The sequence below is a fragment of the Sinocyclocheilus grahami genome, unplaced genomic scaffold (assembly GCF_001515645.1).
Source record: "Sinocyclocheilus grahami isolate Dianchi unplaced genomic scaffold, SAMN03320097.WGS_v1.1 scaffold751.1, whole genome shotgun sequence".
Taxonomy (NCBI): Eukaryota; Metazoa; Chordata; class Actinopteri; order Cypriniformes; family Cyprinidae; genus Sinocyclocheilus; species Sinocyclocheilus grahami.
The window spans coordinates 493,339-504,935 of NW_015505930.1; the positions used below are offsets into that span (position 1 = coordinate 493,339).

The 11,597-nt window shown below is 37.2% G+C and overlaps 1 protein-coding gene across 1 annotated transcript in view; it reads right to left on the reverse strand.

The window, feature by feature from the left end:
* The window catches only part of LOC107561018 (immunoglobulin-like and fibronectin type III domain-containing protein 1), a 22,187-nt gene that overhangs the window by 8,987 nt on the left and 1,603 nt on the right, over positions 1–11,597 (reverse strand). The window contains exons 2-23 of the mRNA XM_016245348.1: positions 9,725–9,803; positions 9,471–9,593; positions 9,227–9,366; positions 8,933–9,032; positions 8,766–8,807; positions 8,602–8,650; positions 8,262–8,442; positions 7,847–7,960; positions 7,600–7,762; positions 6,409–6,681; positions 5,449–5,895; positions 4,369–4,493; positions 4,093–4,234; positions 3,706–3,999; positions 3,226–3,522; positions 2,933–3,112; positions 2,702–2,830; positions 2,228–2,536; positions 1,608–1,693; positions 1,310–1,502; positions 707–1,003; positions 273–599 (exon numbers count right to left, since the gene is read on the reverse strand). Coding sequence (XP_016100834.1) covers positions 273–599; positions 707–1,003; positions 1,310–1,502; positions 1,608–1,693; positions 2,228–2,536; positions 2,702–2,830; positions 2,933–3,112; positions 3,226–3,522; positions 3,706–3,999; positions 4,093–4,234; positions 4,369–4,493; positions 5,449–5,895; positions 6,409–6,681; positions 7,600–7,762; positions 7,847–7,960; positions 8,262–8,442; positions 8,602–8,650; positions 8,766–8,807; positions 8,933–9,032; positions 9,227–9,366; positions 9,471–9,593; positions 9,725–9,773 — 4,060 coding nt within the window. The 5' untranslated portion in view covers positions 9,774–9,803. The remainder of the gene's footprint in view (positions 1–272; positions 600–706; positions 1,004–1,309; positions 1,503–1,607; positions 1,694–2,227; positions 2,537–2,701; positions 2,831–2,932; positions 3,113–3,225; positions 3,523–3,705; positions 4,000–4,092; positions 4,235–4,368; positions 4,494–5,448; positions 5,896–6,408; positions 6,682–7,599; positions 7,763–7,846; positions 7,961–8,261; positions 8,443–8,601; positions 8,651–8,765; positions 8,808–8,932; positions 9,033–9,226; positions 9,367–9,470; positions 9,594–9,724; positions 9,804–11,597) is intronic.

The following is an 11,597-nucleotide window of genomic DNA, read 5'->3' on the forward strand; positions in this document are numbered from 1 at the left end:
ATATATATATATATATATATATATATATATATATATATATATATATATATATATATATATATATATATATATATGAGAGAGAGAGCGCATATCCACAAATGTAAATGTAGCTCAACTTGTATGTACACTTATATATCAAACTACATATATATATATATATGAGAGAGAGAGCGCATATCCACAAATGTAAATGTAGCTCAACTTGTATGTACACTTATATAAGACCAAGTCAAACTACAGCTGGTGTTTTCACACATATTCTGTCAACATACCTAAGATTGTCAGCTGTGTGCTGCATTCAGCCCGGCCTAAAGAGTTTTCTGCCACTACTCTGTATTCTCCATTGTCTTTGGCACCGACTCTCAAGATGAGCATGGAACAGATGCCACAGGTGTTAGTAATGTAGTAGTTGGTGTCAGTGTTAATGTTGACGTTGTTGCGGTACCAGGTGATGTGAGGTGTGGGGAAGCCTCTCACAGCACAGCTCATGTAGCACTCATATTTCTCCGGGATAGTGTGCGTTTTCAGGGGAACCGTGAAAATGGGAGCAGAGTCAAAGTTGCAAGGTTTGGATGGGGCTAAGTTGAGGCTGAACTTTTCTGCAGGAGATAAGAACATACTAAATTGCACAAAGAATCTTAAGGAGTACATATAATATTCTTTATCGAGAGCAGACCAAAAGAGGTAGAAGTCCCAGCCAGCTCACCTTTCTTCCTGACAACGCCCCATGTTAGGGACTCAGAAGGTTCTGAGAGACCTATGTCATTTTTGGCATACACACGAAAGTTATATTCCCTTCCTGGCATGATGTTGACTGCTGTGAAGTTGTTGTTGAACAAGCGGTCAGCGACTGAATGCCAGGTGCATTTGATGGAGTCCCGTTTCATCACCATATAGTGCAAGTGATTGTCTCGTTTCTCATCAGGAGAAGGTTCCCAAGAAACTGTCAAGGTGCCAGGGACATTTTCTTCCAGCTCCACTGGGCCAGGTGGCTTTGGATCATCTGCAAAAATGCCAGGTATCCTCACAATCCATAATATTTCTCATTATTATCTTAGAGATTTTGCCAAGTAGGATATGTTCCTTGATAAACAGGCTTTTGGTCCTGGAACGGATAATAACAGCCCCTGAAATCTGAGTGAAAAGTTGCTGAATACTCAACGCTAAGTGTAGCCCTAAAATCTAATTGGTTGATGTTGTTCCAGGACGTACAAGTATGTTTATCCGGAGACACATTCTGCGTGCAAAATCACACTAAGCAAATTAGATTTCAGGCCTGATGCGCTTGGCTCTTATCTGTATCTCTCACCCGTCACTCTGATCTCAACACTGAAGGTCTCCTGACCCACTATGTTCTTGACAATGATGGTGTAGATCCCACTGTCAGAACGCTCAGCACTGGGAATCAGGAGCTGGGACATCCCATCTGTACTGCTCACGGTCACACGTTTCGACACAGGCATTCCATCTTTCAGCCAGATTATAGTTGGCATTGGGGAAGCCTGCAAATGAGAGTTAATATTTTATTAAAATCAGAAAAGTCATCTGAGGATAGGAAAATGCTTGTTTAGTAAATACTACCATTTTGTTCTATAGCATTTGGATACCTCAAAGTTTATGTTGACCCGAGCAGAATTTTCAGCTCTCATGACCATAAAGCTCTTCATTTTGCGATTGGTGAAGTTTGGCCTTACTGAAAAGAAGATTTGAGGAGTAGCAAATTAATCTTCATATAAAAATATTTAAAGTGAAAAAAGTTAATTAAAATGGATTATTAATTATTTAAAACCAATACAACAAGTCAAAACTTTGGACACATGCACATTTTTATTAGCACTATTTTCCAAAATTTAGATTAATAGTAAAGTGTTCTATGAAACTCTTGATTTCTCTCAACCAACTTTATGAGGGGCATCATAGGATGTTTTAAAAAAAAGAATAATTGAAAAAGAATTGTTCGCATGTATACTAAGCACTTATTAGCTGATATTTCTTTTTAAAATTTTAGGTTTGTAAAGAAAATACTGGTACAATCTATACTTGTTTACAAAAATATTTTCAAGCATTCATGCAAATTAAGTCTTCCAATCGCATTGGATAAAAACCTTTGCAAAATGCATAAATGTAATTTAAATGTTAAAATTCACAAGATATGTAAATTTATTGATGTGCATCTAAACTTTTGACAGGTAATGTACACATTATAAAAAATATATTCATATTATACCAGGTGGAGGCATGGCAATGATGTAGTTGTCCAGATCTCGGGGTTCCCCATCACCTCCTTCATTGCTTGCAACGACTCGGACCCAGTACATAGCCATAGACTTGAGGCCAAGAATTGTATAGGATGTTGAAATGAGTGGGTTGGAGTTGCAGCGACCCCATTCTGTGTTCTCAGCTGGCCTTAATTCCACAAAATAACCTTTAGCTTCATCCTGGACACCTTCCTCCTCCTTTGGTTTAGTCCAACTCAAAGACAAAGAGGTATAGGTGGAATCTGTGACTTTCAGGTCAATGACTTTACCAGGGGGTTCTGAAATCCCAAATTGAAGCACAAAAAGGTCAAGGTAGTTCAGTTGTAGAATTATTTTTGTTCCTTTGTGCTTTATTCCAGCAGGTTTTGAACATCCAACATCTTGTACCATACAAATGCTTATAAAATGTGTTAATGTGATAATTCTTTGTGTTGTTGACTTACTTTTTGGATCTCTGGCTATCACAAATTCAGAGGGTGTGCTTGGTTCTCCAGCACCAGAGAAGTTGATTGCTGACACACGGAATTCATATTCCATTCCTTCAACCACATCTTTCACATCATACTGTTTGCCTTGGAGAGGACAATGAGTGAAATAAGGGTAAGTAAAACCTAGCAGGTTTTATAGAAATCACTAAATGGCAGATCAAAAGCACTTTAAGGTCTAAAGAAAACCTTTGATCGGCTCATCAGGGGGGTTCACTTGACCCCATAAGTTGCTGCCCCGTTTGCGTTTCTCCATATTGTAGCCGACGATGTTGGTTCCACCGGTGTTGGTGGGAGGTGACCATGCCAAAGTGATGCAGTTCTTGAAAGCACTGACCACTTTTGGTGTAGATGGTGGTCCAGGATATGCTGTAACAAATTAGTCCTTTATATATATCAGTTTCTATGATAACGAGTGTTTACTTCCATTTTCAGTGATATCTTAATGCTCAATTTTAAGATCTAAACACATGCAACCTCACCTTTGGTGCCAGCCTGGACGTCATTTGTCTCAAAAATGTCACTGGTGCCCTCTGCAGTCACAGCCCTGATGCGATAGCAGTACCTCCTCCCATGGTCCACGTCAGTGTCCTTATAATGGGGCTCACCGGGGATATTTCCAATCTTCGTCCAGGTGTTGCGTCCAATTTGGTTACGTTCAATGTAGTAGTTTTTTATAGGAGAACCGCCATCGTCCTTTGGGGGCCTCCACTTGAACTCCACACAGGATGCTGAGGCTTCTAATACTTCAACAGGTCCCATTGGGTTGGTGGGTTTATCTGAATTACAAGAAAGAAATGCTAAATTCTTGTTGGTCTTTGTTCAAGGCGGTGCATACAAATGCCTTGTGGATTATAAATTGGATTATGTTTGTAAATTCCATTAAGGGCAGGTTATTTTACATTTTATTTTTACTATATAAAAACAGCATTCTTCTTAATTACGGCCTTTCATGTACCAACCTAGAACGATGAGTCTTGACAGGGCCTCAATGGTTCCAAACTCATTTTTGAGCTTCAGCTTTATTTCTCCACTGTCTTTGCGTTGACATTTCACAAGTAGAAGGCGACTGTGACTGTCTGACTTCTCAATCTTGATGTGATTATCCTCAAGAATCTCCTCACCCTCATTGTACCATTGCACTTTTATAGTCTCACGACCTACAAAGTCCATTTTGAAGGTTGCTTTTTGGCCAACCTTGATTATCACAGGCTCTGAGAACTTAGCCAAGTCATCTTGATTCATCCTTGGTGGGTCTGAAAAACAATATACATTAGAGTTTATTTTTAAAAGTTTCTGATTTACCAGAAAATGCACCTCTATTTTTTTGTACATATAATGCTAATTACCTTCCACGATCAACATCGCCTCAGTTTTACGTCCATCTGCCTCAAAGCGGTACTTTCCACCATCCTCCTCTGTGCAGTTTGATACAATTATTTTATGGACTGCTCCATCTTTGACAATCGTCAGATCATCTGTGGATGTTATCTATACAGATATTTCAACAGAATTATTACTTAATAAATACAATCGCTAAATCATGTCTAAATAAATAATATTTATTTATTTGGGTATTATTAATTATTATACTGGGACTTTGAGCATCAACAACCTGGGCTTACCTCTTTTCCATCCTTATACCAAATGCCATCACACTTCTCACTGCTGAGTTTGCACACCATTTCAGCTGACTGGCCTATGATGGCATGAACATCTGACAGTCCACTGGTGAAGTGAACTCCCGGATCTGAACAACAGGTACATTGACAAGTTTAAAGGTTTTATCAAACTTAAAATTATGTCATCAGAAAAAGTATGCATTAGCAAGATCTACAGAAAACAGCGATGGGGAAAAAAATCAGGTTGCCGCACATGCATGTTTCTGCCGATGTGGACGGTGTTCCAAAACAGTTCCAAAAAAAACTCTGAAAGCGTTTCCAGCTTTACTATTCAGCGAGAAAAATGCTGCGTGACCAGAGAAGTCTCAAGCAAATAACCCTTTTCTGTTTAGTGATTTAAAAAAAACATACAGCATGAATAGTAAAGCCTATCCTCCAAGCTATTGATTTATTTAAGCTGGTTCTTATTAGTGAAAAATCATAAACATAAGTCATAAACATAAACATGCAGTATGACCAGTGATGTACAATTCCCAATCCAATGGCTCTTAGGAGGTGACTTTTTTTATTGAATCGGCACCATACAGCATGACCAGTGAAGTCTGATTAATGGGTGAATGACTCTTGAGTCCTTTCTATTTAGTAAATTAAAACCATACAGCGTGACTAGTAACAGCCAATTCCCAAGCTAATGATCAATTTGAGTGTTCATTTGACTGTTTAGCGAATCAAAAACCTACAACTCAACAGATGAAGTCCCATTTTTGAGTGAATGATTTAATGAGTTCTTTCTTATTAGTGAATTTAAAAATGACAGCATGACTAAGCCTGAATCCCTAGCTATAATGACTAATTTGAGGTGTTTTTTTTTTCTTTTGTGTGTGAATCAAAAACATACAGCCCAACAGGTGAAGTCTGATTGTCGAGCAAATTACTCTTATTTCCCGAGCTAATGAGGCAGTCCTTTTTAGTAAAAAAAAAAAAAATTTAGAGTACGTCACTATTATTGACTGACTTTTCTTGTGTAGTTAAACATATATGTAGTCAAAAGAATCAGCTAATCGAAATGGTAAGTAATCTTACCGATAATGGTGTCTGAGACCAAGGGCCCAGTTCTCACTCTCTTCCTTGGCTCCTCACTGGGTGCCTCTTCCTCTGGTGGTGGTGGAGCAGCTTCCTCTGATTCTGGTTGTTCCTCCTCCACCTCTGGCTCAGCTTCTGGCTCTTCTGCTACGGCTTCAGAGTCTGTCTTGGGTTCTGGTTTAGGCTTGGGCTTGGGTTTGGGTTTAGGTTTAGCCTTCGGTTTTGGCGGTTCTGGCGCAGCAGTTATTTCCTCAGCTGGTTTCTCTTCCTCTTTGGCAGCGGCCTCTTCAGCCTGAATCTGTTTCAGCTGCTCCATCCTCTCCTCGTGCTCCTTCTGCAGCTTCTCCTGCTGTTCTGCCGCGATCTTGATCAGGTCTGCACCTCCACCTCCTGCTTGAGTGGTTTTGCGTGCTGCCTTCTTGCCCCTCTGGTTCGGATCTGGGTCAGCTGTTCCAAGGGCAGACCAACATAGGAATGAGGTGTTAATATTCTGGTCATTGAGTGGAAAACTTACGGGATGTCTACATGACACTGCACACGTACGTCCATCTCTCAATTATATAATGGACATAATTGACCATTTAAACAATGCAAGCAATCAGTTTTCTTTTGTGCCCATTCATTTAGATTTAAAACATTTTATTGAAATTGTGAATTTTGTGGTTTCAAAATGAATTATTTATTAGTGCTTGTCAGGTCGGTCCATGCTGCAACAATCAATGTTCATTTAATTGTTCATTCATTAGAATAATTTCAACTTTTGCCTGTGAACAAAAGATTCTAATTTTGAATTTATGAATCAAATCTACTCTGAATCAATAAAGTGATTATTTAACTGGGAGTTAAATGTGTCAATTGCAATGATATCAGTTAATGAATATTTCTCACATGGCTTTTTACACTTTAACATGTGTATCAATTGATCTGATAAATGTGGGTGATGTCTGAATCTGATCTTACCCTCCACTATCAGCCAGGCATTACAGGACTTCATTCCAGCCACAGCTGCATAGATGCCTTTATCCACTTGCATACAGTCCTTCACCACCAGTCTATGGATTAGCATGTCCTCAGAGACAGAGATGTCATACTTTTCACCCTGTTCCAGGGGGATGTTCTTGCCTAGCCAAGAGATCTTAGGGAACGGAGCAGATAAGACGCACTCAAACACGGCATCCTCTCTTTCCACAGCCTTCACTTCCTGAATCTTTACCAAGAAGTCTACCGCTGGAACTGTCAAGGTAGAGACAAAAACAAGCATGCTTTAACATAAAACTGTACTTTGTGATAACATATACATTAATTGTTTTTATTCAAGTTAAAGAAATATTTTAATAGGATGGTAACACTTTAGTATAGGGACCAATTCTCACTATTAACTAGTTGCTTATTAGCATGCCTATTATTAACATATTGGCTGTTTATTAGTAATTAAAAAGCACATATCCTGCTTGACCATATTCTACATCCCTAATCATACCCAATACCTAAACTTAACAACTACCTTACTAACTATTAATAAGCAGCAAATTAGGAGTTTATTGAGGCAAAAGTCATAGCTAATGGTTTGTTAATAGAGAGGATTGGACCTTAAAATAAAGTGTGAAATAGCAACTTTCAAATAGTAGTCAGCACTCAAAATATATTTTGTTACATATAAAGACATAATTCATTTAGAAGTGAAAATTCATCTTCACACTCACGTTCACAACATCTCACATCTCATTACATTTTCTCTCTTCTGTGAAACACAAAAGGAGATATTTTACATGAATCTCCATGCCAAGTAGAATTTTAAATTGCTGTTGACTTATGTTTTCTTTATTTGAATGCTTTAAATTTGAATCCAAGTGCAGATAAAATTTGAAAGCTGAAATGTGATGATTTCAGTGTATCAGTTAAGTTTCAGGTTGTTCAACACATAAATCATATTTCTTATGTTATATATCAGTATCCACTTTAATTGTATGGAATGTTCAGGCATTCTCCAAAATATTGTGTTTCACAGAAGAAATAAATCCCTAAACATGGAAAAATGTGAGATTTGAGTAAATGCTGAAATAATTATTGTCTATCCTTTTAATGTTACACTTTAATGCAAATATGATGCATGGAGAGCTATTTCTTTCTTTCTAAATGCATAAAGCTCACTTTTAAAGTCAGTGGAGAAGACATTGACCCCCTCAATATCGACTTGGTACAATCCAGCATCTTCTGCATTCAGACCATGTACGCTAAAGATGAATTTCCTGCCGACTTGACGCAGAGAATGCTTCTCATCTGTATCAGTGTTAAATGGAACCATAACACCATCCTGTGACAAAACAATGTGGATATGTTTTGTAAATTTATTTAATTTATTTTTTTTACTGTAATCAAAATGTGTCTATTGCTTAACCTTGAAGAGGAAGATTCTGGCATTTTGATCTTTAAGAGCCATCTCAAATTCAAATTCGGCACATCCAGGCATCTTGATTTCAATATGTCTCAGGTTGCTCAGGTGTTCAATGTACTGTTGGAGGAAAAGCAAGTTAAAAATACACTTCCGAAACTTTCAAAAGAGACATCAGGGGCTAGATTTACAGAAGCATTTAGCACATGCACTTCTTGAGCAAAAATAGTAATAGAGACCAGTGAGATATTTCACACGTCGCATTCATTTTCAGTGCCGGTGTATTTATATGTTGAAAACTATGACATTTATTATTTTGTTTGATGGATTTCGTTAAGCCTTTGCTAAACATTTTTTAATGAGGTATATAAATATCCCTCAACAGTACGTAATAATTTTTCATCGTTTATTTTAAATGCACCTGCGACTGCTGCTCTTCTATTTCCTTTTTCTTCTCGTTCAGTTTCTTCAACATCCAGCGGAAGTCAGTCACCCCATATTCAGCACAGATGCGCTCGTAGTCCTTCTTATCAGCGCTCAGCAACAGTTCCCAAAATTTCTCATCAACTTCTCCATCTTTCCTCTCCTCCATTTGTTCGACTCTGCAAAATCACAATACACCATGAACACCCCTTCCCGGGACATCCAGGGTCAGGCTGGACACATGCAGCTGCTTTTGCATTTCAAAAAAACAGATAAACAGGCCATTCGGAATGCAAGTTGTGCTAGAACCATCATTGGTATGATCAGCAAGAACTCACCGGGTCCTCAGGGTCTTTTTTAAATCGACTGCTGCTTTCTCTCGTTGCTCTGAAAATAAATATAGTTGCGCTATTCATCTTTATTCTGCAGGAGAAGTTTGCATTTAAAATATTTTGTTGTTTATTGCTTTAGTGATTCACTCGAGACTTAAACGCAAACAGACCTAATCGTGCCTCCTGCATTGCTTTGCTCTTCTTGAACCCAACTGGAAAAGAAGAGAGAAATTTTTTTCAGAAACAGCTGAGTCAGATAACTGATTCACTTGTTTTATTTGTACTTTATGCTTGCCATAAAATTCCCAGGTACAATTGTTAGAGGTTTTGTACTGACCTTCAATCACGTTAAGTGTGACTGTGACTATAGCACGTCCGTATTCATTACTTGCATAACATTTGTATGTGTCTGCTTGATCAACTCCAACATTGGGCATCTATTGGGCAACACGATTTCTTTTTATTAATACAGTAATACTCTATTACTATCGGTTTTAATTGATAACAGAACAATGGGAGTTTTAAGTAAGTGCTGTTCCTTTAAAAATGAAGATTACATTAGAATTCGAAACACAAGTAGATTTTTAAAGAGAAATGAATGCTATTCAACAAGTAGCAGACAATACGGTACCTGTAATTGATGTTCTCCTAAGACTGGATCATATGAAGCAACATATCTTTCAGGATCAGATACATCTCCATTGTTTCGAGCCCATGTTACATTTGGAGTTGGATCTCCAGTGATGATGGCTTTGAAAACGGCAAGCTTTCCTGTGAGAGGGTTTAACAAAGTCAGTTTGAGTACTTCTGAAAAACACAGTCATTATGTCTGTTCTTTCAGCATTAAAGATGCTTTGAGCTGCTGTACTCTATACCTTCCTGAATAGTCAAGGCGATGGGTTTGCGAGAGAAGTCGGGATGGCTTTTTCCTGCTGGGATGTTCTCCACAAACTGTGTGATCATTACTCCTGGGACTTTAGATCGCTTCTTAATGGCCACTGAGGAAAGAAAAGAGAATTGTAAAAGCTGTGATATAGTTCATACTTGAAATCAATGGATTTTGAAAAGGTTCTCAGTGATTTTATTTATTTATTTATTTTACTGAAGATATATATAGACGAATTTCTACCTTGCCCAGCAGCAGTGGGTTCCTTTTCCTTACTTTTTGTAAATTTCATCTTGGCATGTGGGATTCAGAGAACTCGGTCCTGTGGGATGATTAACATTAGTTATCAAAAAATCATTACAATCATGACATTTTAACTCTTTTGCAGTTCCCCCAAAATCATTTACAAAATGAAAATTGTCATTGTTTACATTCTCATATTCTTCCAGAGTTTCTTTATTCTGTAGGAAAAAGATGAGATGAGATATTTTGAATTGTTTTTGCAAAAGGAATCTTTTACTCTATTTTATAATCTAAGTTGACTGCTGTAACCGGACAATTTATGTCAGTGATTTGAACGCAATAATTGGATCAGAGAACAAATTGTTCTTTTGTTTTTATTTTTATTTTTTTAACCATTGATTTTACAAATCAGCCTAAATGATTCATTCCCTAATTGGACTGATTTATGATTTGTGTTAGTTTTGATCTCTTTACTATAAACTGCATGGATTTCTTTTGTGAAATGTATTTTGTGTATTTCTGCGTTCCACAAAAAATAATAGATTTAAAAGATCTAATACTGACAGATAATGACAGATTTTTCATTTGTGGTATTATTTTAATTTAAGTTTTTGGAATTTGAAATGTGATTTTTAGACCCATTTGAAATGAATTCTTCTAACTATAGTTCTTTTGTTGTATTTGTTAATGTCGATGTGGTTAATCTTTCAGGTTTTGTGATTGTTGCAAAATTAGGGCAAAGTTCAAGAATATATTGCCTTTGAAAAAGTGCTAGACGTGGTTCTGATGAGGAAGCATAATTAATTTTTGACTCGGATCATGTCTGGTCCCTGAGGCAGGGAGCATGGGTGCTTAGCAGCAGGGCTAAGCTAAGCGCTTCTGTCAGCTTTTCTCTACAGCAACATGAACACTCCAGCTGTCTAGAATGTAATTCATGGGCCAGTCACTGGAAGAAAAAAAAGCTGGCAACAGTGTCACTTACACTGATCTGCAACCTCGGGATTTAGGCAATATGTCTGCAACAGGAATGTAATGCTGACACATTTCGAGTAAACCTCATACCTCCTGAAATCTCTATTAGATGGGTTTCTTAGAATGCAGATTGAGACATTGTGTCTGGAGGTTATGGCACTAATTTGTTAGTTAGAAATATGCAGCAATTATGTTTTCTTTGGATTACAACTTTGATTCATATTGAGAAAGGACAGGGTTTAAAAGCCTCTTCTAGCAAAAAAGCCTCATTAGTTTAGTTTCTGGTGAACTGATGAGTGGTTGTGACCATGTATATTGAATGAAAGACCTAAATTGACATACTTGAAACTACATTCAGCTATTTCAAAAGTGTGTAATCAAATTCATCAAATGCAGGAGAAGAATAGAATTGATTCACAAAGAACTGTGTTATTGAGAATAGCATGATAAAAATGCATTGAAATTGCCGCATTCTTTAAAGTAGCAATTTAAAGCGTCTATAAATTGAGGACTTTATATATGAGAGGACTTTATATATTATTATATAGCATGTGCCTAGTGGTGTGAGCCAAGTAGCCCTGCATTTTTGTCTGTTATAGGTCACATACCTCACAAAACTATCCATCAAAACACCTCTGACGCACACTCTCATCTTAAATGCAGAGTGCCAGCATTTTTCAAGAGCTTTATTTCTCCACAATCTCCTATGATAGTAATACTATTCCCAGATGCATTTCATAACTGCTAGATTGAAAGGTTTCATAAACTATACTTTTCGTTTCCGTTTTATATTTATGTGTAGCAGTCGTCTAGGTGATATGTTGCATATATACAGTATGTGCATCCAAAAGAATTATATATATATATATATATATATATATATATATATATATATATATAT